General features: G+C 52.2%; 5 protein-coding genes across 5 annotated transcripts; 3 read left to right on the forward strand and 2 right to left on the reverse strand.

Annotated features, from left to right (window-relative positions):
- Positions 1–624: 624 nt before the first annotated feature.
- BBA_02152 (phosphatidylinositol-specific phospholipase C) lies at positions 625–1,860 on the reverse strand (the record flags this gene model as incomplete). The annotated part of the gene is made up of 1 exon (XM_008597249.1): positions 625–1,860. One exon carries the CDS (start codon positions 1,858–1,860, stop codon positions 625–627), a length of 1,236 nt encoding a protein of 411 aa, XP_008595471.1.
- A 1,907-nt stretch (positions 1,861–3,767) lies between these two features.
- On the forward strand, positions 3,768–4,806 carry BBA_02153 (putative endochitinase CHI3; the record flags this gene model as incomplete). Its single annotated transcript, XM_008597250.1, has 2 exons — positions 3,768–4,290; positions 4,358–4,806. The coding sequence occupies 2 exons, from the start codon at positions 3,768–3,770 to the stop codon at positions 4,804–4,806; spliced, it is 972 nt and encodes a 323-aa protein (XP_008595472.1).
- Positions 4,807–9,737: 4,931 nt separating this feature from the next.
- On the forward strand, positions 9,738–11,373 carry BBA_02154 (WSC domain-containing protein; the record flags this gene model as incomplete). Its single annotated transcript, XM_008597251.1, has 3 exons — positions 9,738–9,855; positions 9,926–10,254; positions 10,837–11,373. 3 exons carry the CDS (start codon positions 9,738–9,740, stop codon positions 11,371–11,373), a joined length of 984 nt encoding a protein of 327 aa, XP_008595473.1.
- Positions 11,374–13,254: 1,881 nt separating this feature from the next.
- On the reverse strand, positions 13,255–16,962 carry BBA_02155 (Cytochrome P450 CYP6003A1; the record flags this gene model as incomplete). The annotated part of the gene is made up of 5 exons (XM_008597252.1): positions 13,255–13,286; positions 13,382–13,664; positions 13,755–13,973; positions 14,054–16,685; positions 16,763–16,962. 5 exons carry the CDS (start codon positions 16,960–16,962, stop codon positions 13,255–13,257), a joined length of 3,366 nt encoding a protein of 1,121 aa, XP_008595474.1.
- A 1,630-nt stretch (positions 16,963–18,592) lies between these two features.
- On the forward strand, positions 18,593–21,017 carry BBA_02156 (sporulation associated protein; the record flags this gene model as incomplete). The annotated part of the gene is made up of 4 exons (XM_008597253.1): positions 18,593–18,776; positions 18,836–18,965; positions 19,103–20,493; positions 20,587–21,017. 4 exons carry the CDS (start codon positions 18,593–18,595, stop codon positions 21,015–21,017), a joined length of 2,136 nt encoding a protein of 711 aa, XP_008595475.1.
- Between the last annotated feature and the right edge of the window lie 861 nt (positions 21,018–21,878).

The following is a 21,878-nucleotide window of genomic DNA, read 5'->3' on the forward strand; positions in this document are numbered from 1 at the left end:
TTTGAGTTGATACTTTTTTTTTTTCCTTTGTTTTTTTATTTCTTTGGGGATATAAGTGATTGCATTGTGGTTTTTTTTTTTTTTTTCGATTAGAAGCGCCATGATTTGCGACTTTCTTTGAAGATGGTGTATGTCACACGTGTACATCAAGTCATGTCTATCTATGATTCAGATTTTCGAAAGAAGGAAATCAATGTATATGGGACATTTTGAAACGAGATACTGCAAGGTACGCCTGCTTTTTTTTTTCTGCGGAAGATGAAATATTCGAAGTATATAGTTTTGCTACAATTCTCTAGGTATTATAGTTTCTTTAAAAAAATAACTTGTAAGCAGTCACTGAGTGCGAGTAGTGATGGTGTGAAGGGTATTATAATATATTAATGGTGGTTTCTCTATTTGAGCAACATTATTCATCATGGTGGTCTTTTTTTTTTGTTTCTCCCTTGGAACAACATTAGTATGGCTTCTCTTTCTGTCTCTCCATTTGCAACATTATTATGGCTTCCTTTTTCCTTTGTTCGTTTCTCGGGGAACATTATTTGTGGTTGTACAACTTTCTATTTCATTTCGACGTGGTAAATACGCAGAGCATTCATTCCCCATACATTATACTACTTTGCTTCAAGCGTTGTAGGCGGCATTGCGCGCCAAGACGGCTTCAATGGCCCTCTTGCCGGGAAAGTCGAAAATGACGATGCCGGTACGGCCAGTCTGGTCGCCGTTTTCGAGCCAGCGGCCCGTCTCGTCATTCATGCCGACGACGGACCCGTTCTTGGGTCCGGCGGCGGCCTCGATGGGCAGCACGCCGACGCTGGCGGAAATGTGCGACAGGTACAGCGCCTTGTTGTCCTGGACGTCGCCGGCGGCGCGCTCGAGGGCCTCGCGGATGGCGTTCCACTTGTCGCGCAGGTGGTCGACGTCGGGGACGATCCAGCGGTCCTCGAGCACCATTTGCTTGCCGTCCCAGGCGACGCCGTACTTGTTGGCGGGCCCGTCGTTATCGGCCGGAAAGTCCTGCAGCACCAGGACCTTGGAGCGGAGGTGGCCAAGCGCGGGCAGCGGCGCGGCGGGATCCCAGTCGTGCATGTGGCGAGCGGCCTGCTTGGCGGTGATGCTCGAGTTGTGGCGGTAGTAGTTGAAGGCCTCTTCAAACGTCAGCGTGTTGTGCTGGCCGAGCGGCTTGCCCTCTTGCTTGAGCCGCATCACGACAGCTTCCGACGGGTGCTGCGCGAGAAAGGCAAAAAGCTCGAGCAGCACGTCCTGGTAGCCAAAGCCCGTGTCGCCGTCGCCGTGATAAATGTGCAGCTGGTCGTCGCGCAGGCGCGCGCGCACGTCAAAGTAGCGCAGGCCGGCGGCGAGCTGCATCGACAGGTTCCAGTTTTGGCACTGCAAGACGTCGCTGCCAATGGCGTACGTCATGGTGTCGTGGGTGCCGGGGATGCTGAGGCTCGTGAGGAGCGTGTCGTTGCGCAGCGCGCCCATCCACGCGGGGTGGTGAGCCGCGTCAAAGCTAAAGGCGCTGCGGAAGCCGTGGTAGCAGGCGGCGGAGACGGCGCACGGCGCGGCGGAGACGGCGGTGTAGAGTAGTGTGCGGAGGAGCATCATGATGAAGAGCGCGATGAATGCGGCGAGGGCGAGCCAGGAGAGGCAAGAGTAGGCGGTGATGCGGCGGCGGTGATGATGAGGATGAGGAGGGAGAAGAGTCGTGTCGGGGCTGTGTTTGCGGAGGAGCGGCGATGATGGCGGCGAAGGGGAGGAGGACAGATGAGAAGAGGAAGAGGAAGAAGTAAAAGGACGAGATAAAAGGTCGGGAGAGTAGCGGCGGTTGTTTAGAGGGATAGGTGATTGCGGCCTCATCGTCGCAAGATGAGACTCATAGCACTGTTGGGTAATAGGCTAGATGCGGCGGCGGCGGCGGCGGCGCTCAACGTGGCGACCGCCTCTAAAGTTTATTGGCCTGCCAGCTGTCAATATTTCAAGGACGAGTTATGCAACAGCACTTGAGCGTCATCTTTCTCTTCTTGTACGAGATTGGTAGTGACAGGTTCGGGTCAAGAGCCTGCCATTATGCACCTTAGGTTCTAGCAAGACCCTTGTCCCTGCAGAGCAGCCGGCCAACGGCGCCGTCTCGTTGTCTGCACGTGGGGGGGGGGGGGGGGAGCCCATCACCGAGCTTTCGCAGCTGCGAGCACAAGGCGGCGGCGTATATATAGTTGGGTCACGTATCAGAGTTTTGGTCCAATGCTATACAACAATTCAAAAAGGAAATGTATTTCAATTGTTAATATCCCACTGATTCTTTACGAGTGTGCTGGAATGCAGCTACACTGGCGCTCCCATGGCTGGCAATATGGGCCTCGTCTAGCAATAGCAATATTAGTGATCAGGAAAGGGTGAAAATATTTCGTAATTTGACCAGCTATAGCAAACCAATGCTTTGGGCATCTTGATTAATATGAGACAGACCTGCGTCTCCTAGTTCACCTTGAACGTGTTTAATCTCCTCATCAAGTGCGGCTGCCGGGTAGTCTCTGGTGATGCAATGGGCCAAATTACCACATTTCGTAGCGGGCAATACAACCTTGAGTACACCCCGCTGGCGGGTTCCCTTGATACATCTACAAAGTCATCAGCTGAAAAATCGTACAGCAAGGTTGTTATTCGAGTTGTTGAGAATTGCAAACCATTCCTGCCCTGCCCAAAATCTGCAAAAGTGCAGCTTTTTTTTTCTGGCTTATTGTAACGGCATGCCGTCTCCAAAAGTAGTGCTCATAGAGTTCCTGCCATCAACCCGTGACCATGATTCTGTGAAAAAATCCGAGCAAACTCAAGTGGCAAAGTGATTGCCTTGGAAGATTTGGGGGAAAGATGTCATTTCCAAGCACCTTGTCGACCAAAAACAGACAGACAGAGAAGAGGTAACGAATGGCACAGAAAAACAGCGCAGGCTACAATATGCCGCGCTGCTTGTCTATTCTGACCTGTTTCTGTCTAATCTACCACCCGAGTTGCCATGTAACGTTGTCAGCTCTGGCACGACTTCCAAGGCATGACCGAGATAGGAAGCTGCTTTAAAAAGAGAGAGCAAGGTACATCCGGTAAAGTACGGCAATTCTCAACACCAACACTTCACTTTACGAACAAGAGTCCATCCTGTCCTTTGCTTCACCAGTTTCTTCTTTGCAAACGTCTTGTCCAAATAGGAAAGTCACCCCGTTCAATATAAGAGGCCCCTCCCGATGATACCTAGACTCGCTGCTAATTTGAGTGCCCTTACCCCAAGCGCCGCGCTATATTTATTTCCACATGCGGCTTGATGAAGTCAAGACTAAGCCCCCGCTTCCGCCCCGTTCCTGCGCCGTCCTGCCCATGCCGCTTATAGAATGGACGGGCGAGCCCCGTGGTCATAGGCGCATAAGTGTCCGTCCAAATTGGATAGGCCGTGATCATAGGGGTAAAGCTCTAGCTTCCTGATTTGTACATCTGATGTGCCAGCGAGGCCGGAGATGAGGTTTCCCATCCTCGACCTGCTCTGCGGTGGTTAGGTGTAGGTAGCAGTTCATCACGGTGCAAGTGCCCAAAGCGCGGACATAGCCTGGTCTGTCAATGTTGCGACTGCAATAGTAGTATAAATACTAGCCTGTTTTGTGCTGTTCTGTTTGAATATATCCCTTGGCATTTGAAGATCTGGTCATCTTACTTACACCTTGATACCCTCAAGCCCGATAAAGGCTACCTTGACGGTACATTTACACATGCATCCAATGCTCTTCAGCACCTCTGCCATCGCGGCCATTGCCGCCCTCACCTCTCTCAGCGCTGCCGCCCCGGCCGCCGAGAGCAGAAACCTCCGCACGCGCGCCGCGGGCGGCAAACTGACCGTGTACTGGGGCGCCCAGGACGACAACCTGTCGCTCATGGACGTGTGCAACGATGCCACGTACGACATTGTCAACCTGGCCTTCCTCGCCTACTTTGACAAGGCCGGCGGCTATCCGGGGTTGGAGATGTCGGGCCTCGACGGGCCCTCGGCTGCGCAGCGCGAGGCCGGCGCGACGGGTCTCAAGGACGGTGCGCGGCTCGTACCCGCTATCAAGAAGTGTCAGGCCAACGGCAAGCTCGTGATTCTATCCATGGGCGGCGCCACTAGTTATTCGGACGTACGCCTGAGCAGCGACGCGCAGGGCGAAAAGGTGGCCGACCAGGTTTGGAACCTGTTCCTCGGCGGCACCGATTACAAGGAGCTGCGTCCGTTTGGCGACGTCGACCTCGACGGTGTTGATCTAGGTATGTTTCTCTGAGAGACACAAGACAAGAAGAAACGAGAATAGAATCAGAAACTAACCAGTGATAGACAACGAAACCAACGACTCAACGGGCTACCTGGCAATGACCAAGCGCTTCCGCGCCAACATGGCCAAAAGCGGCAGCAAAAAGTACTACATGACGGCGGCGCCGCAGTGCCCGTTTCCTGACCAGTCTGAGCCCCTGGCAGTCTGCGAGCTGCTCGACTACGTTTGGGTGCAGTTTTACAACAACGGCAATTGCAACATTGCGCAGCCGGGCTTCAACGCAGCCGTCAAGAACTGGAGCAAGGGCATCGGCAGCGCCAAGCTCTTCATCGGCGGCCTGGCCTCGGGGGCCGACGGCGATGAGGGCTATGTTGACGCCGACACCTTCATCAAGGCCCTCAAGGGCGTCGAGGCCATGAATCTGCCCAACTACGGCGGTGCCATGCTCTGGGAGGCGCAGCTGTCCAGGAACAATGGCGATTTTGCCAAAAAGGTTCGCAGTTCTCTGTGAGGGAGCTGGACATGACAATGATGGTGAGAGTTTCTGACCAGCATGCATTTTCCCGTGTATATATGACTTTCGTTTCGAGGTGACGTGAACATATTCAGATATTGAACTTGAAGTCGTAAACGTGCCAACGACTGTGACAGATTACCGTGGGGAGATGCTGACGACCTCGCTGTGCTCGGAATAACAATTAGTCATATAAAGCTGGCAGAACCTCCTCAAGAAAAGCCCGCATATATGAAAACATAGAACGGGCATACCGATGGTAACCAGCAGCGACATTTTGTGGCAACGTCAATCTCAAACGGGCGCCCTGCACCGTCACTATGCTACCACACCAAGGTCGGAGAAGCCGATGCAACGCTGCTACAGACTTGTGTTTTTTAGATCATTCGCGCTGTAATACTAGTTACGAGTCTCTCCGTGTCCCCGGCGATCAGCATCAGATATCAGGTGATCACTGCACAGCAACGTCTCAGTGCCGTGCATCAAGGATAGCGGAGAGGGTCGAATGATCAATCAAGGCCAAGAACGGCCAAAAGTACCAACAACAGCCCTGCACGCCATTCTCGTATTTGGCAGCACAGCACGATTACGATGGCGGTGGCACCGATGCGTGGCGGCTGTGGCGGGCTGAGCAGGCGCCCAATCACGAGGTGGAGAGTGCGCCAAGATCTCGTGTTGAGCAGCAGCGAGGTCGATTCTGGGCTGGTGGCATGACCTTGGGTGTGTGTCGCGAACCCTTGGCACAGGGTCTCAACGACTCGTATGCCATTGTTCTGTGGGGGAGAGGGGAGTGGAATGCAAGGCCGTGAAATGCGCCTGACGGGATGGATTGTCGAGATAGTATCGTTGACATCGGTGTGCTTTCGGCAGCCTGGTTGGGATTTCACCCGTTGTGTGCAAGAAATAATTACTGCAGCCAGCTCATGCAAGTTGCATGATGGCAACTGCATTGTAATAAGACATTTGTATGGCCCACTGCCGGGTTGGTGATGAGTGTCTTGGGCTGTTGGTATAGTCCCGATTTTGGCGACTTTGAGTCTGTTTTGGTCCGCAATATTTTTATTATTATCATTGTGATTTGCCTTCTTTGGATATGGGAGTCGATAGGAGGGTTCCATGAAGCTGGCAGCTCGACGATAGAAAGCGTCGTTGGTAGTTGGTTCATCGCGTCCCGCCGGCTTTCATGTGTCATGGCGCAAAAATTGACTGGCCTAAAGAGGTACAGGTTCTCTTCTCCGAAAAAGTGCAGAGGCGAAAACTTCTAGAGGATTAAATTTCGTGTTGATTGGCGATGATCTGATAGAGTTGATCTGTTTGGCGATGACCTGGCTCGGCTCAAGCGGTCGAGTAGGGCATGGAGGCGCGACAAAGAGACGCGAGAGCTGTTGCATAACTCGTCTCGGAGATTTGGATGATGGAGCGGTGAGAATGGTAAAGTATGGCAATTTCCCGTTTAGATGATGTAGAGGTGCATCTAGCATCTAGTCTATTATTCGTAGGTGTGTAAATTTGGTGAATTGGACAGACGACGGTCGCCAGCTGGCGGGTATGTTTGTGGGTGTTTGCGTTGAGCGTTGCGCAGCATGAGCTATTCGTACCTACTAAGGTAGTCAGTCACCTAAGTGTCTACTTAGTTAGGGTCAGGTGTACGCTGTTTATTACATTGAATGTTGAATAATGATTAGAGATGCAAAGAAGCACGCATGACAGCGGCAATCGTGCAGAAGCACCTCGTCGCGCTATCTACCACGGGCCCCTCACGAAATTGATAAACAAGCGACGAGGGCTACTTGTCACATGCATGATGCAACAATAAAGCCCTTAGCAGTGCGCCATCCAAGCCATTCCCCTCAACACCATCCAGAAACCAGTCGAGACTCGATCTGCGTTGCTGCACCGCGCTCAAACGATGGTAGACGACAAAGACAAGTTGCTAGCTTCATTTATTAATGTACAATTCGACCTAACGAACTACTTTTCACGGGCGCCGGCAGTAGAGCATCGGCCAGCGCATCGTTTCCGACGTGGTCAGCCAACCAGTGACGCAATGGGCCAGGGGCTTGCCACGAGCTAGCGGGCGCTAGTTGGGAGCTCCGGAGCTGCGGATTTGTCAAGGGCGCGGCGGAGTTGTGGTTGTGGTGGCGGCTTGGAAGGATCATGGATGCGAGACGACGACTGCGACCTTTTCTTGGGGCAGAACCGCTCACTGACTATCTATTAGATATTAGCAAGATCCGGGCTCACATGGTCCGTGTGCGTATATATGCCTGGCAAATAAAGCGAGGCGTTGACGGCCTGTGGCCGAGCCAGTAATAGTTGCTGGATGATGACACGGATGATTTGCTTCAGTTTCGTGATACTACCGAAACGTCACATGAAATGCACATGTTGATGCTACGATCTGCATCTTCCCCGGCCTGTGCAGCATGCTTCATGTACGCGTCGGGAGCGGGGGAAGGAGGGGGAGGGCTGAAGCTGGCAAGCTGGCTGGACGGTATTGTTTATCAATTTGCTCTGCATCTCACTCGCATTGCCGATGCCTGCGCTGCAAACGACTTCCACACTATCGAAGCCCAGAATCTCTCAATCACTGCAGAGAATGGAGGGACTTGGCGAGCGTGAGCTCGGAGGAGCAGAGAGCCGAGCATGCAACGGACCACGTTGACCCAGCTCTCCGCTTTTTGTGATCGGTATTGTTCCTCGGCGGGTAAAAAACCTGTTGGCGAAGGAAGGGAGGGCTTCTCGGTGTGGTACCAGGGCATGGGTGATGCAATTACCAGTTGATTGAGTGACGGGGCCGGGGGACGCAGAGGTGACATGTGGAGCAAGGGCCAGAAGAGGCAGACATGACCGTGAAGCCGGTGGCACTGCAGAGTCACATATGCGAGGTCGAAGAGATTCTAATGGTAATATAGGTACAGTATTACAAAAAAAAATATTGGCAGCAGGCTGGCAGCTTGCCATGGATTCATGGTAAAGGTGTAATTACATTTGGCAATTTGGGCTAGATTAAGGTTGTGCGGTGCATATCGAGATGATCTTTTGATATATCATTAATGAACGCGTGAATTCGCATATTTTTTTTCGCACTTTTTTCTTTTGGCAATCGCGTCGTACGTTGGCGAGACGGGTGGATTTGGCTGCAGACGAGCACAGCTTGGCGATAAGAAGGAAAGGAACTTGGTGAGAGCAAAGTATCAGGTACATACATGGCTCGGCACGAGTGACGGCCCCGTCCGACGCGACCAGGGGGTTCCGCTACAGTGCCCGTGCTGGGGGTGGCGCCGCATTGACCAACGCATGGCGCCGAGTTGGCGAGCTGGCGTCAAGAGTTCAGTTGAGTACCGTGATATGATGATTAGTAAATGGGACAAGTAAACAAGCAGCGATGGGTATAATTCGATTAGGTATTGAGAAAGTGACGATCAAGTCAGTGATCATGTAAAAACCTGCAGGATTAAAAACGAAGAAGAAAAGAATAAGAAGAGGGTAAAAAAGACGCGCTCTAAACACGAATACTGATGCTGGTATTATTAGAGTTTGGGGCAGTTAATATTACAGGGGCCACTTGCTCGAGCAATGTACCCGGTACAAGTCCTTGCCTAGCTGACAAGAAAATGTCCATATTGGCCTGTCCGGCCGAGAAATCAAGGCAGCCCCAGTTGTTCAGTCGCGGGCGATCCACATAGATGGACTTTTGTTATTACAGAGGATTATTTGAATATTGGCAGCGGGTTTGTGAGTGTTTCTTGCTCGCTTGTTGCCTGGTTAAATCTCGTGTTTGACCTTGTCGTACTCCGTGCAGGCACTGGTAGTCAATATGGCGTGTTGAGCGCTGTGGTGGGCCTTGACCATGGCCTGTGACCTGGAATAAATTCAAGGTATCACGATAGTATTTATTATTTCGTCAGTGGCAGCAACTGGTTGTTGTGGTATCGACAAACGCAACAAACGTCCATTGTCTGCGTCTCGACATGCCAGCAGCTCTTGCCATGTTTGTGCTGTATTATCCAATCTGTAGACTGTAGCCCGGGACAATCTCACCTGCAGCTTCCTCGCTTCCTCGCTTCCTGTCGTCTCTCCTTTTTTCCCTGCTGCCCACTGTCAACTTGCTAAATCAAGTAAGCCAACCAAGTAAATTTAGTCCAGCCCAGCCCAGACAGCCCAAGCAAGGCTCCGCTGCCCATCCTTCCTCCCAAGCCTGGATCAATCCATTCATTCACCAAAAATCTCGCTCCTCCTCTTCCCATTCTCACCACCACCAAAGGCACCAGGCAAACGTGCTTCTTTTCGCCTTGCCACTTGCCCTCCCACCGTCATCATTCACCTCTTTTGAATCTCGTGAGGGAGCATTTTAGGCGTCTTAGCTCGGCCTGACGCTTCACCTTACTCTCAAACAGTAGCACTGCTAGCCACAGACAAGGCTCTCCCCGTGCACCGGCACTCTCGACCATTCAGCATTCCAGCACACGCAAGATTGCCCATTCATCTCCTCTACTCGCCGCCACGAGAAATTGCCCGACTTGTCGCCCATCACCACCCGCGCCGCGTGTCTTGCCCAATCTAGACGCTCCTCCACGATAACAAAACAAGCTCCCTGTCGTGTAATCGTCGCCTTGATCCACTACCGACCGACCCTGAGCGACTTGTACATCACGACCTTGGCTGCGTCTTCTTGTCGTCACAGCGGTCATTGTTGCTGATTTCTTGCGAAACCTGAGCGTGCTTCTCGCTTCTGCATCTTTGACAACTCGTGCGCTTGCATACGGCCGCTTTCCCCGACCTGTTTCTCCCCACGCTCGCTCGTGCGTTTCAGCAACCCCATCACCCCATTTTGACCACCATTGTCATGGCCTAGGACTCTTGACCACCCTTCGAAATCGACCTCGTTTTGCATCAACTTAATCTTCTCCAACAAAATTATTACAATGTCTATTTTCACAAGAACGGCCAGAATTGCGCTGGCCGTATCGGCTTTTACCCGCTTTGCCCACGCTCTCGACATCAGCATCTGCGCCGACTACAACACGGCATCTGGCAGCAGCAGTACGTTTCACATCGCCATGCCTCATCGTAAAACGTCGTTTCCTTCCACGCCGCTAACATCCTTACCTAGACACTTCAAACCTCCAAAGCAACGGCCTCTGCTCGGATTACTGCCGCGGCAGCTACGTTTATGCCATCACTTCGCACGAGAACTGCTGGTGCTCCAACTATGAGCCTGCCAAGGGCAATGTTGTTGATAACAAGGACTGCAACTTTCCCTGTCTCGGCTACCCTTTCGAGTTCTGCGGCGGCAAGAACAAGGACACCTTTGGCTATCTCAGTCTCGGCCCTCAGCCATCTGGCACCAAAGGTTCCAGCGATAGCGGCTCCTCTTCTTCCACGTCTTCCTCATCTTCCTCGCCTTCTTCGTCTTCCTCGTCTTCCACCAGCTCCAAACCTGTAAGTCTTTAATTGTCTCTTAGCCTGTCTTCCTCTTCCCAATCATCCCTCTCTGTGTCCACACTCCATCGTCTAATTTGAGACGCTCGCCCGTAATCCCCTATCATGATCACTCCCGTGTTTTCTCAGGCCTGGACCACAAGTTGGTATTGGCAGGGGTAGTAATCAAAGAGTCCAGGAATCGACGTCTTCCTCGAGTACCTCATCGTCTACGTCCTTGACGCAGTCGAGCTCTTCATCTGTATGCCGACCCCTGTAACGATCCCTTGAAGCAAATGCGTCAGCCTCTTGGGCCAAATGCCAATGCTCGCCGATTTCCACGACGTGATATCGAGACTGTCCATTGTATACACCAAGTGATGTACACATCTTGTGACGGCGCAGAGAAATTGATGACAAGCTCGCTGCGCATACGCATCAAACCATGGTGCACGCCGTGTCGCTCTATAAAAGCTGTCAAATTGAGCGTCAAGTGACGACACCTTGCACTGCACGTCTCCAATGTTGGGCGTTGCCCACAGCCTCTCTATATCTTCCACCAGCTCTTACTTATTGTCCTCACGCTAACAAATATTGCTCTAGACATCAGCCTCGAGTAGCGTCACCTCAACTGTGACGGTCGGCGGTAAGGTCACCACCATCATTGTGATGCCAACCAGTGTCGGTGATAGCAGTCAAGAGAACAGACCTTCCCCTACTAGCAGCTCCAGCAGCTCTGGCATCGCTGGTGGTGCTATTGCCGGCATTGTTATTGGCTCCATCGCCGCAATCGCCCTCGTCGGCGTGCTCATCTGGTTCCTGCTGCGTCGCCGCAATCAGACGACAGACAATGGCGAGTTCAGAGACGATCCTAGTGTGCGCGGTAGCTCTCGCGGCAGACTAGGCTCTCATCAGCAGGACCTGAGCATAGCGGGCTCCGCCGCTTCTCCGGGCTCGGCTGGTCACCGCAATAGTATGCTACAAGCTGACCCTAGGATGGACCCGTTTAAGCAGGGCCTATACTCGCGCCAAAACGGTAGCGCCGAGAGCATCAACACGCTGCGTGACGACCACGATTATATGAGACGTATCCAGCAGCCCAAGGTGTTGAGAGCGACGAATCCAGACCCCGACTCGTGAGCCTTGTCGCTCCTCAGACGATTGGTGGTCCTCTGCATTGGCCCAAAATAAGGCTCACATTCGCAAAGACTGTCGAGACCAGTTTCGGACATGATGTAGAAAGGACCCCGCCATGACGATGTACATGATTTGGACTCAGTGGTCGCCAGACTGTCGCATGTTATTTTGAGAAAGCGAACCCATGTACGCTGATTTGGATACGGCGCAAGGACGACTTTGCGCAGCTGCCTCGCGTCATTTATCAGGGCCCTGTTGTGCTCTGGGAGCATCACAGCATTTTTTTCTTGGATAGAGAAGGAAGGAACTTGGGCATGGCTCGATTCGCTGGTCAATTCGCTCACGACTGCGAGGTCATTGATGTTGAAGCAGAATAATCGGTCGCTTGAACACAGCGTGTGCTTGTACTTTGAAATGTTTCGTTTTTATGATTTTGCATTGAGAGCCTCGAACAATTACAAACAAGAGGACTCGCCTAGCGGCTAGGGACATGGGGATCTTGACCCTTTTGGTCTATGAGTATGGATGTCTTTGTCTTTTTTTTTTTTTTTTACGCTTCATTTCTTGTTTTGCAATTCAAGTTGTACATAGGAACAAGAGGATCGGCAAGACAAGGGGTCATTGAACAGGAAGCATGAGGAGGAAGTATAATTGTGTGTCGTATTTGATAGCGAAATACAGTACATTGCACATTCATTTTGGGGGGGGGGGGGCTTGAAACTGTAAGCCTGATTGTTGTTGCACCGTCGTAACATAAGATGGATGGTTACTTTTTCCCTTGTGTACATCTTGAGCAAGCCTAGGGAACATTGCCAATATTGTCAAAGGGGAACGACACCTCGGTTCGCGTGGCTTCCCCGATGCGGTGCACGGCTTATCTCACCGAGATTCGGGCCGTACTCGTTCCCCGTAGCTGGCGGCGGCGGCGGCGGCGGCAAGAACTAGCGCGGAAGAATGGTTAATTTAGGCCTGATGTGTGCATCAATAAGTTAATTTTTCCTTGAGAATATGAATACTTTACTATTTCATGATGTACCCATTTTTTTATGCTTTCATTACTTTTCAAGGTAGAGATATTAAGGAGTGTTAGAGGTGTATCTAGTATCAATTCTATCGTGGTGATGGACTTTTGGAACCCTACTGCATGTAGCTTGATGTAACGCCTAGTTGGTCCGAGGCAAAGAGTGTCTAGATAGAAACGACACAGTGCGAGTAGACAGCGCCAAGGCCACCGGAAGTCATTTCCTTGGCCATTTAAATACGTGCCCAGGATCGCGCTCGCGCTCGTGGCTGGGATAGGTGAGAAGAGGTCATCTCGGTGCATAGACTAGCTCTTTCTCAAGCCGCAAGAGCATTGGGGGACTAGCTAAGTATCCCCCCCGGTGGTGTGGCCGGGCCGGAAGAGAAATGCCTCTCTTGTCCACTGTATAGCCCAGGATGAAGGAATATGCCTGGCGGCGGGCTGGGATAGGAGTCGCCACTCATGTACGGTGCATTTGAAATCGTACAATGAAGTTCGTAAGCATACTTTTGTGCTTCAGGTATGATGTCGAAAAAAAAAATTGATGATGCGAGACGGTCTGATGCAAGTAGGCAAGCAGAGCGAGATGGCAAATCTGCTTCTTCAGTCGCTCATTGCTCATGAGTGAATGGCCAGCCCAGAACCGCAACCGACAAAGTTTACCATGCAGGCGATAGTGACCATCTCTAGCAGGACTGAACAGTAAAATACATAAAACGGCTGTGTGCTTTGGCTATCATGTTGAAAACTCAAGTGCTATTTTGTTACCTGAATTTTTTTCTTTTTACGGATATTTTGAATTGGGCTCAGCTTATATTTTTGTTGGAGAAAAAAAAATGTAGCCTTTTATTAACACACAATGACTAATTGTAGCCGTCAAATTGCACCTTCCAATCTGCCCGAGAGTTAGCATTCTACATTTGAAAACTTTTGGAGTAAACTTCAAATGATTGAACAAGAGAAAAAAAAAAGAGAGAGAGAGGCACTTACTGCTGGTGTTGAATCCAAAGTAGGACCAGCTGTCGTTGAGGTAAATCCTGTCCTCGGCGCCGACGCTGATGGTCTTGACATCTCCCAGCGTACCTGGTGCTGCTCTGCGGAGATTCTTCAGGCCAGCGGTAAGCTTGACCAGGCCGGTCAGGAATGTTATGGCCATGTGTCTCCCCAAGCATTCATGCTGGCCGAAGCTGTAGCCGCTGAGCTCTGGCTGCTTGCGTGTCGGGTCAAACTTGTCGGCGTTGGGGACATTTGCCGGGTCCCGACCTGCGGCGGCCTTGGATATTTCCACGTCAGCGAGTCTCTGGGAGGAGCTGATGATGATGATGATGATGACAGGAAAGGGAAGGGGGGGGGGGGGACTTACAATGTTCACAATGAGCACATTATTCTGGTCGACTTTCTTGCCCTCGACTTCAGTTGCCGTTTTTGGGTAACGGATGACACGAAAGGGGCTGGTGAGACGCTGCGCCTCGGCGACGTAGGTGGAGAGCTTGGTCAGATTACCTTCCTTTGCCAAGTTTTCGACTTGGGTCCAGATGGATTTGTTCTCTGGGCGGAGGAAGAACTCCATGATTTCGTAAAACTTGAAAAAAATAGCTGGTTCAGCAAAGTCCCACCGGGAGAGAGAGAGAGACAGAGAACAAAAGGTTAGATTGTACTTACAGTGGTAACGAGAACGCCAATCTCTCCAAAAGCCTGGAGCCAAAGCTGGTCGACGACGTTTTCAGCCGTGGCGCCCTGGCCCAGGAGGGTTTCCACAAACTTGAGGCCGAGGGAGCGGAGGGACCCTTCCTTGAGAGAGGCCTGCCTGCCGAATCTCTTGTGCAGGGCGGAGGAGAGGCCGAGGCCGAAGCCGCGGCTCCTGACGACCTCGTCGACGAGCGGGCGCGTCGAGTCGATGATGACCTGGGCGCCCTCGTTGGCGCGGCGGCGGCGGTTCCACGCCTCGGCCGAGTCGGTGTTGTTGGTGGCCCAGATGCGCAGGTTGACCATGGACTTGTAGAGCTCCGCGACCGAGAGCTTCCCTTCCGGGTTCTCATCGGTCCTTAAGTCCATGTAGAACAGGTCGGCCGTGTACTGCGTGTTGACGGGAATGGCCACGTCGCGGATGAGGTCAATCTGGTGGACGCCCCCCTGCACCGTAAAGTCGGCCTTGGCGAGGAGGTCGGCGCCGACGCGCTCAATCATCTGGTAGATGGCCTGCTGCAGGTTCGGGAGCTTGCCAAAGGCCTCGGCCGACTTGTTGCGGTGGTCAATGTTGCGGGGCTCGGTGCCGGCCAGCATGAACCAGCCGACGTCCCGCTTGCCGTAAAAGATGTTCTTGAGGACCTCGCCCCAGCCGAGGGGAAAGGTGTCGGGGTTGCCGAGGACCTGCTTGATGCCGGCCGCCGTGGAGATGACGACGGGCAGCTTGGGCGGCTTGGCGGGCTCGAGCGAGTACTGCTCCAGGGTGCCGAGCTCCTCTGCAATCTCAATGTTGGCCTTTTTGGTGTACATGGGCTGCATGACGGCGATGGAATTAAAGGGGAACCAGCCGGGGACGCCCCTCTGGATGAGCTTGTACAGCATGGAGCCGCCGAGCGTCTTGGGGTCCCCCGTCACCTCGTTCATGCCCCAGGCGGTGAGGCTGGAGACGGTAAAGTCGACGGTCAGAAACCTGTCGGACCGGACGAGCGTGATGGCGTCGGCAAGCACGGCGCGCCCAACGGTGTAGGTCGGGCAGATGCCGGCGCCCGGGTTGCGCGGCGGCTTAATGTCCTCAATCATCATGCCGGGATACATCTCGACCATGTCCGGGTGCGTGTACAGCTTCTCGAGGCGGTGGGCAACCTCCTCGTCCGACGTAATGTCGCTAAACTTGCCGTAGCGCTTGAGGCCAAAGAACTCGCGAAACTCGTTGAGCGAGGCGCACCCCCACCTGCGCGCCTGGATGATGCCCTGGATCTCGACGATCCGGAGCGCCTTGGGGACCATGTGCGGGCCAAAGGAGCCCGCGGGGTCCTCCATGGCCTCCTCGAGGATGCGGACGAGGTCCTGGTCCCGGAAGCGCCCGTTGGCCTGGCGCTTCAGGCCGTCAAAGGTGCGCTCGCTCGGCTCCGCGGGGATGCTCTTCTCAAACTCGAACAGCGCCTTGCCGAGCTCGGCCAGCCCGACGTTTTCCAGGTCCTCGACGCGGCGGCCCGGGAAGAGCTTGAGGAAGAAGTCGTTGATCCAGCGCTCGTCCTTTTTGGAGATGCACGAGTGGAAGCGGTAGAGCAGGTTGAACTCGACGCTGACCATGTTGCCGACGCCGCGCGGGACGCCCTCGCCATCGTAGTGCTTGCCAATCTCGGCGCGAGGATCCAGAGACCAGTCCGTGTCGGAGTGGTGGAGGTTCATGATGGCGCAGAGGTAGTCGCCCAGCGCAATGGAGGCGTACATGCCGCAGACGATGAGCCGGGCCGTGTTGAATAGGTGGTGGTCCTGCTTCGCCGCCGCCTTGGCCCGCTCCTCGGGGCTCGCGTCGGCCGCGCAGTCGAGCGTGAAGCGGCCCAACTCGTTGATCTTGAGGAGCACCTCGGCCACGTAGTTGTGCAGGCGGTTGTACAGCACCAGCATGACGTTGACTCCGGCAGGCTGGCCGAGGAGACGCTTCTCGTGAAAGGTGTCGGGCTTCAGCTTGCCCTCTCTTAGGGTGCGGACTTGAAGCTGTTCGCGCAGCGTCGACCCGTAGAGGGGTGCCAGGTCCAGGTACGAGGACGTGTCCGACTTGTTGGTGTCGGTGCGGCTGGTCCGGAAGATGTCGTGGATGATGATGGAGGCGTGGTAAAAGAGCATCGACGAGATGCCGGCCTGGTTCTCCTTGAAGCCTCCCTCCTGGCGGGCCATGAGGAGATCAAAGAGCTGGCCGGCGTCGGGCCTCACCCCGTGGAGACGCTTCGAGCTCCGGACCGACTTGGCGTAGGGCGAGCCGGCGCTGCCGAGTTGGGGCGAGACAATGTTGTTGTAGCTGCCATCCGGCGTCCGATACTGATGGGCGTCGTTTGAGGCGCCCGAGAAGACCTGGCGGAGAAGGATGCCGGTGCCGGGCGACTCAAAGGTGATGATGTCATCATCTGTGTTGGGACCATGGTTGGCACCCGCCGCCTCCTCCTTGCTGTTGACGACCTCATATTTGGCGTCACCGCCGACGTAGCTGAGAGGCGGGTGCTGGAGGTTGTTCCACAGGGAGTCGATGAGCTTGTTGGTGAGATACTGCCTGACCTGTGACGTTGCCGGAAGCTTGGTGAGGATATCAATCATCAACTCGGTGTTGCTGGGGGGGGGGGGGGGGGGGAAGAGGTCAGCAGTTTCATCCTCTCCCACTTCTGATGGTGGTAAAGAAAAACTCACCCCTTCCTGTCATCAGAAGGCTCTTTACTGCTTAAACTCTGGACTAGGCCTGTGAGCTCCGACGGAGTTGCCGCATTACGTGCACCGACGTAGTCTTTGAGAATGGCCTTGACAATTTCGCCGACATCGCTGGGTTGAGAAGCCGTGGTGGGTGCGTCGCCGTACGACTCACCGGCTTGATATTTCTCGTCAAACGGCATGGTGCTGGTAAATGATGTTGTAGATGAGAGATGACATTGAAGGAGATGGAATAAACGATTCGCCAGACTTTGATACGGGACGATTTAAATACCCTGGATAGAGGAGAAAAAATAACACGCAATAGCTAAGCACAAGCCAGAAAGCCTCACGGACGACCATTCATCCCACCAAGCCACAACAAAGTCGTCACATATCACTCACTCTCTCTCTTCATCACACACACTACTTTCTTTTCCCCTCCCCCTATAGCTGATATCCTGACAGGTATCACGGCCACGCCGACTGACAAGCCCCGTGAAACAGGTGCTCGAAGAGTTGCTTTGCTAGCCAGAAGATAACAGTCCAATCACTTCAACCGACTATGCAGGCCAATCTACTTTCATCCAACTATGCAGCTGTTTATACGCGTATATTAAGGGACGCAGTCAAATACAGAAATCCCATTAGCTAGGAGCCAGAAAGGCCCCAATTTATTTATATAATAGCACTTGTATTAATAAAGCAGCCATCTACCCCAACTTATAACATCATTATTAACCGTATAAAATGTAGACTTATAGCCGCCTTTGACGATAATTATCGTTAGTAAAACTAATAGTAGCAATCCATTCCGCGAACTGTGCAGGTTTCACGTCTATTACGGCACGGCCGTTGTTGAATGCGCCAACGTTGCACGTGCCTAATGCACGTCAATATAAGTCGCCGACAGTTTCAGCTGGCAAGAGGAATCAATAATCTACACACTACTTCTATCTGCATACATGCTAGCAATGGTGACTGTAGCTAAGCGATGCTGTTGACTATTGACCTAGTCTCGAACAGAGAGCTCGTTGTAGTCAACGAGACACCAGTTGGTTTGGTCCACAGAGACGACAGAACTGGATGAATGAGAGAGGTCTAACAGCAGTGCAATCACTCACGGAAGAATACAGGCCAATATACTTCACTGAACTGTACAGTATTCTACACACCTGTCTGTGGCGGGCAATTACTCAGCTGAATATATGCCGTCCAATCTACTCACCCGACTATACAGGCCAATATACTCCTTGAACTGTGCAACAATCTACTACTTATCTGACTGTGGCGGGCAATCCCTTAGCTGAAATATGCCGTCCAATATACCCCACTAAACTATGCATAAATCTACTCACCTGAATATGCATCAATCTGCTCACCTGACTATGCAGGCCAATATACTATGCAGTCTCACCCGACTATGCAGTCTCGCCCATGTATGCAGTCTCGCCTATTTATGCAGTCTCGCCCAACTATGCAGTCTCGCCCAAATGTGCAGTTCTCGCCTTTGCAGCCTCACTCGGCTATGCAGCCGAATTACTGACCCGGGTATGCCGTCTAATCGTCTGACTATGTAGTCTCACCCAGCGCAGCTGAATGACTTACCTGTGCACAGCTGAATCACTGACCCCCGCTCTGTCGACTGGATAATCGCAATGGCAGAAATACTAAAGGGTGGTGATACTTTTTTGCTAATAAAGCAGATTATCTAACAAAAAGAGCTGTCGGGCTCTCAAAAAAGTATATCTGCGAGCGAAAATCTGAACCAAATTCTGTCTGGTTGGGGAGATTTACCGACTTTTGAACTCTTCTACTTTTTCCCCCATCACCATGAGCTCCGCGCAAGACGGCCATGGCTCCAAGAGCTCCAAGCCGCCCAAAGAGGTCCATAGGCTCATCCTCTGCTTCGATGGCACTGGAAACACTTTTAGCGGATCCAACGCAGATACCAATGTTGTCAAACTGTTGAGCATGCTGGATCGAACTTACCCTAAACAATACCATTATTACCAGGGTGAGTCTTCCTTTTTTGCCTGAGCCATCTTTCGTCGCTCATCGATCTCCCTCTCTCAGCTGGCATCGGCACGTATGATGTCAATGAGACATCCGTAAACAAGTCATGGCTTGGTGAGATGCGGAGTTCCATTTCACAGACCATCGATCAGGGATTTGCTACGACGTTTGACGCGCATGTCATGGCCGGGTATCGATTTTTAATGCGTTATTACACATCGGTAAAATAAAGTCCCGTATCATTTCATAGCATTGTTTTGTCACTAACCCCAGAGCTTTTTTTTTTTTAAAAAAAAAGGGAGCCAAGATCTACATATTTGGGTTCAGTCGCGGCGCTTACACGGCCAAATTCCTGGCGCGCATGATTCATACCGTCGGCCTGCTCTGCAAGGGTAACGAGGAAATGGTTCCCTTTGCATTCCTCCTTTACCAGCGCTACTTGTCAGGGCAGCTCAAAGATCGCACGGTTGAGCAAAAAGAGCAACTCAAAAACGCCACAACTCTTGAGCAACTCATGAAAGCCGTCCCGGTTGACCAGCTCAAAGAAGCCATGACAGTCAAGCAGCTCAAGGAAGCCATCCCGGATGACCAGCTCAAGGCAGCCACGACAGCTGACCAGCTCATGTCAGCCATCTCGGTTGACCAGCTCAAGGAAGCCATGACGGTGGACCAGCTCAAGGCAGCCATGCCAGCTGACCAGCTCAAGGCAGCCACGACAATGACGGTTGACCAGCTCAAGGCATCCATCTCCATTGACCAGCTCAAGGCATCCATCCCAGTGGACCAGCTTATAGCAGCCAATCCAGCTGACCAGCCCACGAGCACCAGCCTGGGGAAGAAGCTTAACAAAGTTCTCCTCCCTCTTAAGCACCTCAAGGCGGCCATGACAGCCGAGGATCCCGTGGAGCTCATCGATGTTAGGACACTGGAGGAAGTTCGAGAGGAGCGGCTCCAGGACGAGAGCCAACCACTCCTGAATGGCGACAACTCTACTAGTAGCGGAGGACCCAATGAGGCCTTTGACGAGCTAAAGGCCTTTAGCCACACCTTTTGCCGAGAAGAAAAAGGCAAGGACGGCAAGGGTGAGAACATCAAGGTCTTCTTCCTCGGCATCTGGGATTGCGTCAGCTCCGTTGCCGTCTTGGAGCGCAAGGCGCCCATCCCCATCGAAGTGGTTGGCACCGCGCACTATGTCCGACACGCAGTAGCGGTCGATGAGCGCCGCGTCAAGTTTAAAGCTGCGCTCCTCGCCCAGGATATCCGGGATACGAAGAATGACGACAGCGAAGACATCAAGGAGGTCTGGTTCCCAGGGTGTCACGGCGACGTGGGCGGCGGCTGGCCCGCTGGTGGAGGAGAAGACAAGGCTGCTGCGACCGAGAACAAGATGCTCTGGCAGCGTTCGGCCTCGTGGAAGCACCAGATCAAGAGACTTTGGAAATCCTGGAAGCCAAAGGGACCCAGCCCTGACGTAGGCGCTGACGACTTGCAGATGAGTGATGTCCCGCTGGCATGGATGATTCACGAGCTCGAGCTCGTAGATCAACAAAACCCCCTGACCGCGGTGAAATGGAATCCCAACGTCAAACGCTTCAAGGAGAGATTCGAAGCATGGTTCAACGAGGAAAAACGGTTTGCAATAGGGGGATTTGTGCATGACTCGCTCTCGTTTGGCCGAGGCACAAGCTTTTTCAAAGTGCTCCTATGGAGGTTCATGGGTACGTAAAACTTGAGAGATACCTATCTACCAGCGCGCTTTTCCCTACTTTTGAAGAGAGATTTTGAAACTAACTAAGTGTAACAAAAAAAAGAGTATTTGCCCATCATCTGCCGTTGGGAATTACGCTGGACCGAGATCAAACCGCTATGGGAAAACGTCCGCTTCCCCCTCAACAAGGGCCGCCCTCGCGACATGCCACACGATGCCGTCCTCCACGAGTCGCTGATTCGTCGCCTTCGGGAGGATCCCCTGTACAGGCCCGACAACTGCAACGGCAGAGGCACGTTATGCTGCCTGCAGCGCAACGACACCTTGGTCCAGTTTACTTCTACCGACGACAGGGCGGCGGATTGCAAGCATCAAACGTACAAGTTTGTTCACGTTGCCCGCATCAACGAACGGCGAAGGAAAGCTGTGAGATCCTGGATGCAATGGGCCAAAGACGTTTTTACGTGGAAATGGCAGTTGACGACGGCTTGTGCTATTGCAGTCATTGGCTTTTGCCTCGCCCGGCTACACTAAATTCCATCGAACATCCGGTCAAATCATTTAGAGGGGATTCAGAGCCAGATGTTACGAAAAACGCGCTACATGCAATGAATGGGACGCCGCCGGGCTGGGCTTTGCCGGCCGGCCGGCCCAGGTTCGCTTATTGGTCGCGTGTAATTTATGGCTGCCGCTTTCGGTAATCAACTGCTTAGCACTAGGTAGAGTTAGAGAAAAGTTTAGGATCAGTACAAGTAACTAGTAGGTAACCTATAAACACCCTACTTTTTTCAAGTATATTTATTTACTCATACTCCCTTGTACTTGTAAATTATATAAACCAGACTACTATTAGTTATGCAACTAATATAAGTCTCGTAGGTTTTTTAATAGACTAGTTTAGTTACATTTATTTGTATAATAAGTTATTAAACTAGTAATTATCTAGGTTTAGATTAATTCTCTAATATATCACTTAGATCGAATTTTCATCATGTAGAAAATTACAAGATAAAAAAAAAAAACTACTACGCTAGATATAATTAGATGGATTTGTAGTTGTCGCGCAAACGACCTGTGGTGAAAAATCCAAGGGCCAGCAAATCATGACCAAAAGAATAATGTAGTCGATACTGAAAGAAAAAAGACGGTCGATACTGGAGGAAAAACATTATCATTTCAACGTGTTTATATTGTTGTACTTCACTCTTCTTCTACGTCGAACCACGTCTCCTTGATTTCGCCTTGGCTACATGACTGGCCAAGTAACAACAAAACAAAACCAAAACACAAAAACAATAAAAGATTTTCGTCCGCCCGTCCGTCTTCTTGGGGTATCCTCAACAAAGGCAACCGGCCTGGCCTGGCCTTCTCAGCCCAACCAATTCTGCTGCCAAA

This window comes from Beauveria bassiana, assembly GCF_000280675.1.
Source record: "Beauveria bassiana ARSEF 2860 unplaced genomic scaffold BBA_S00004, whole genome shotgun sequence".
NCBI classification, from domain to species: Eukaryota; Fungi; Ascomycota; class Sordariomycetes; order Hypocreales; family Cordycipitaceae; genus Beauveria; species Beauveria bassiana.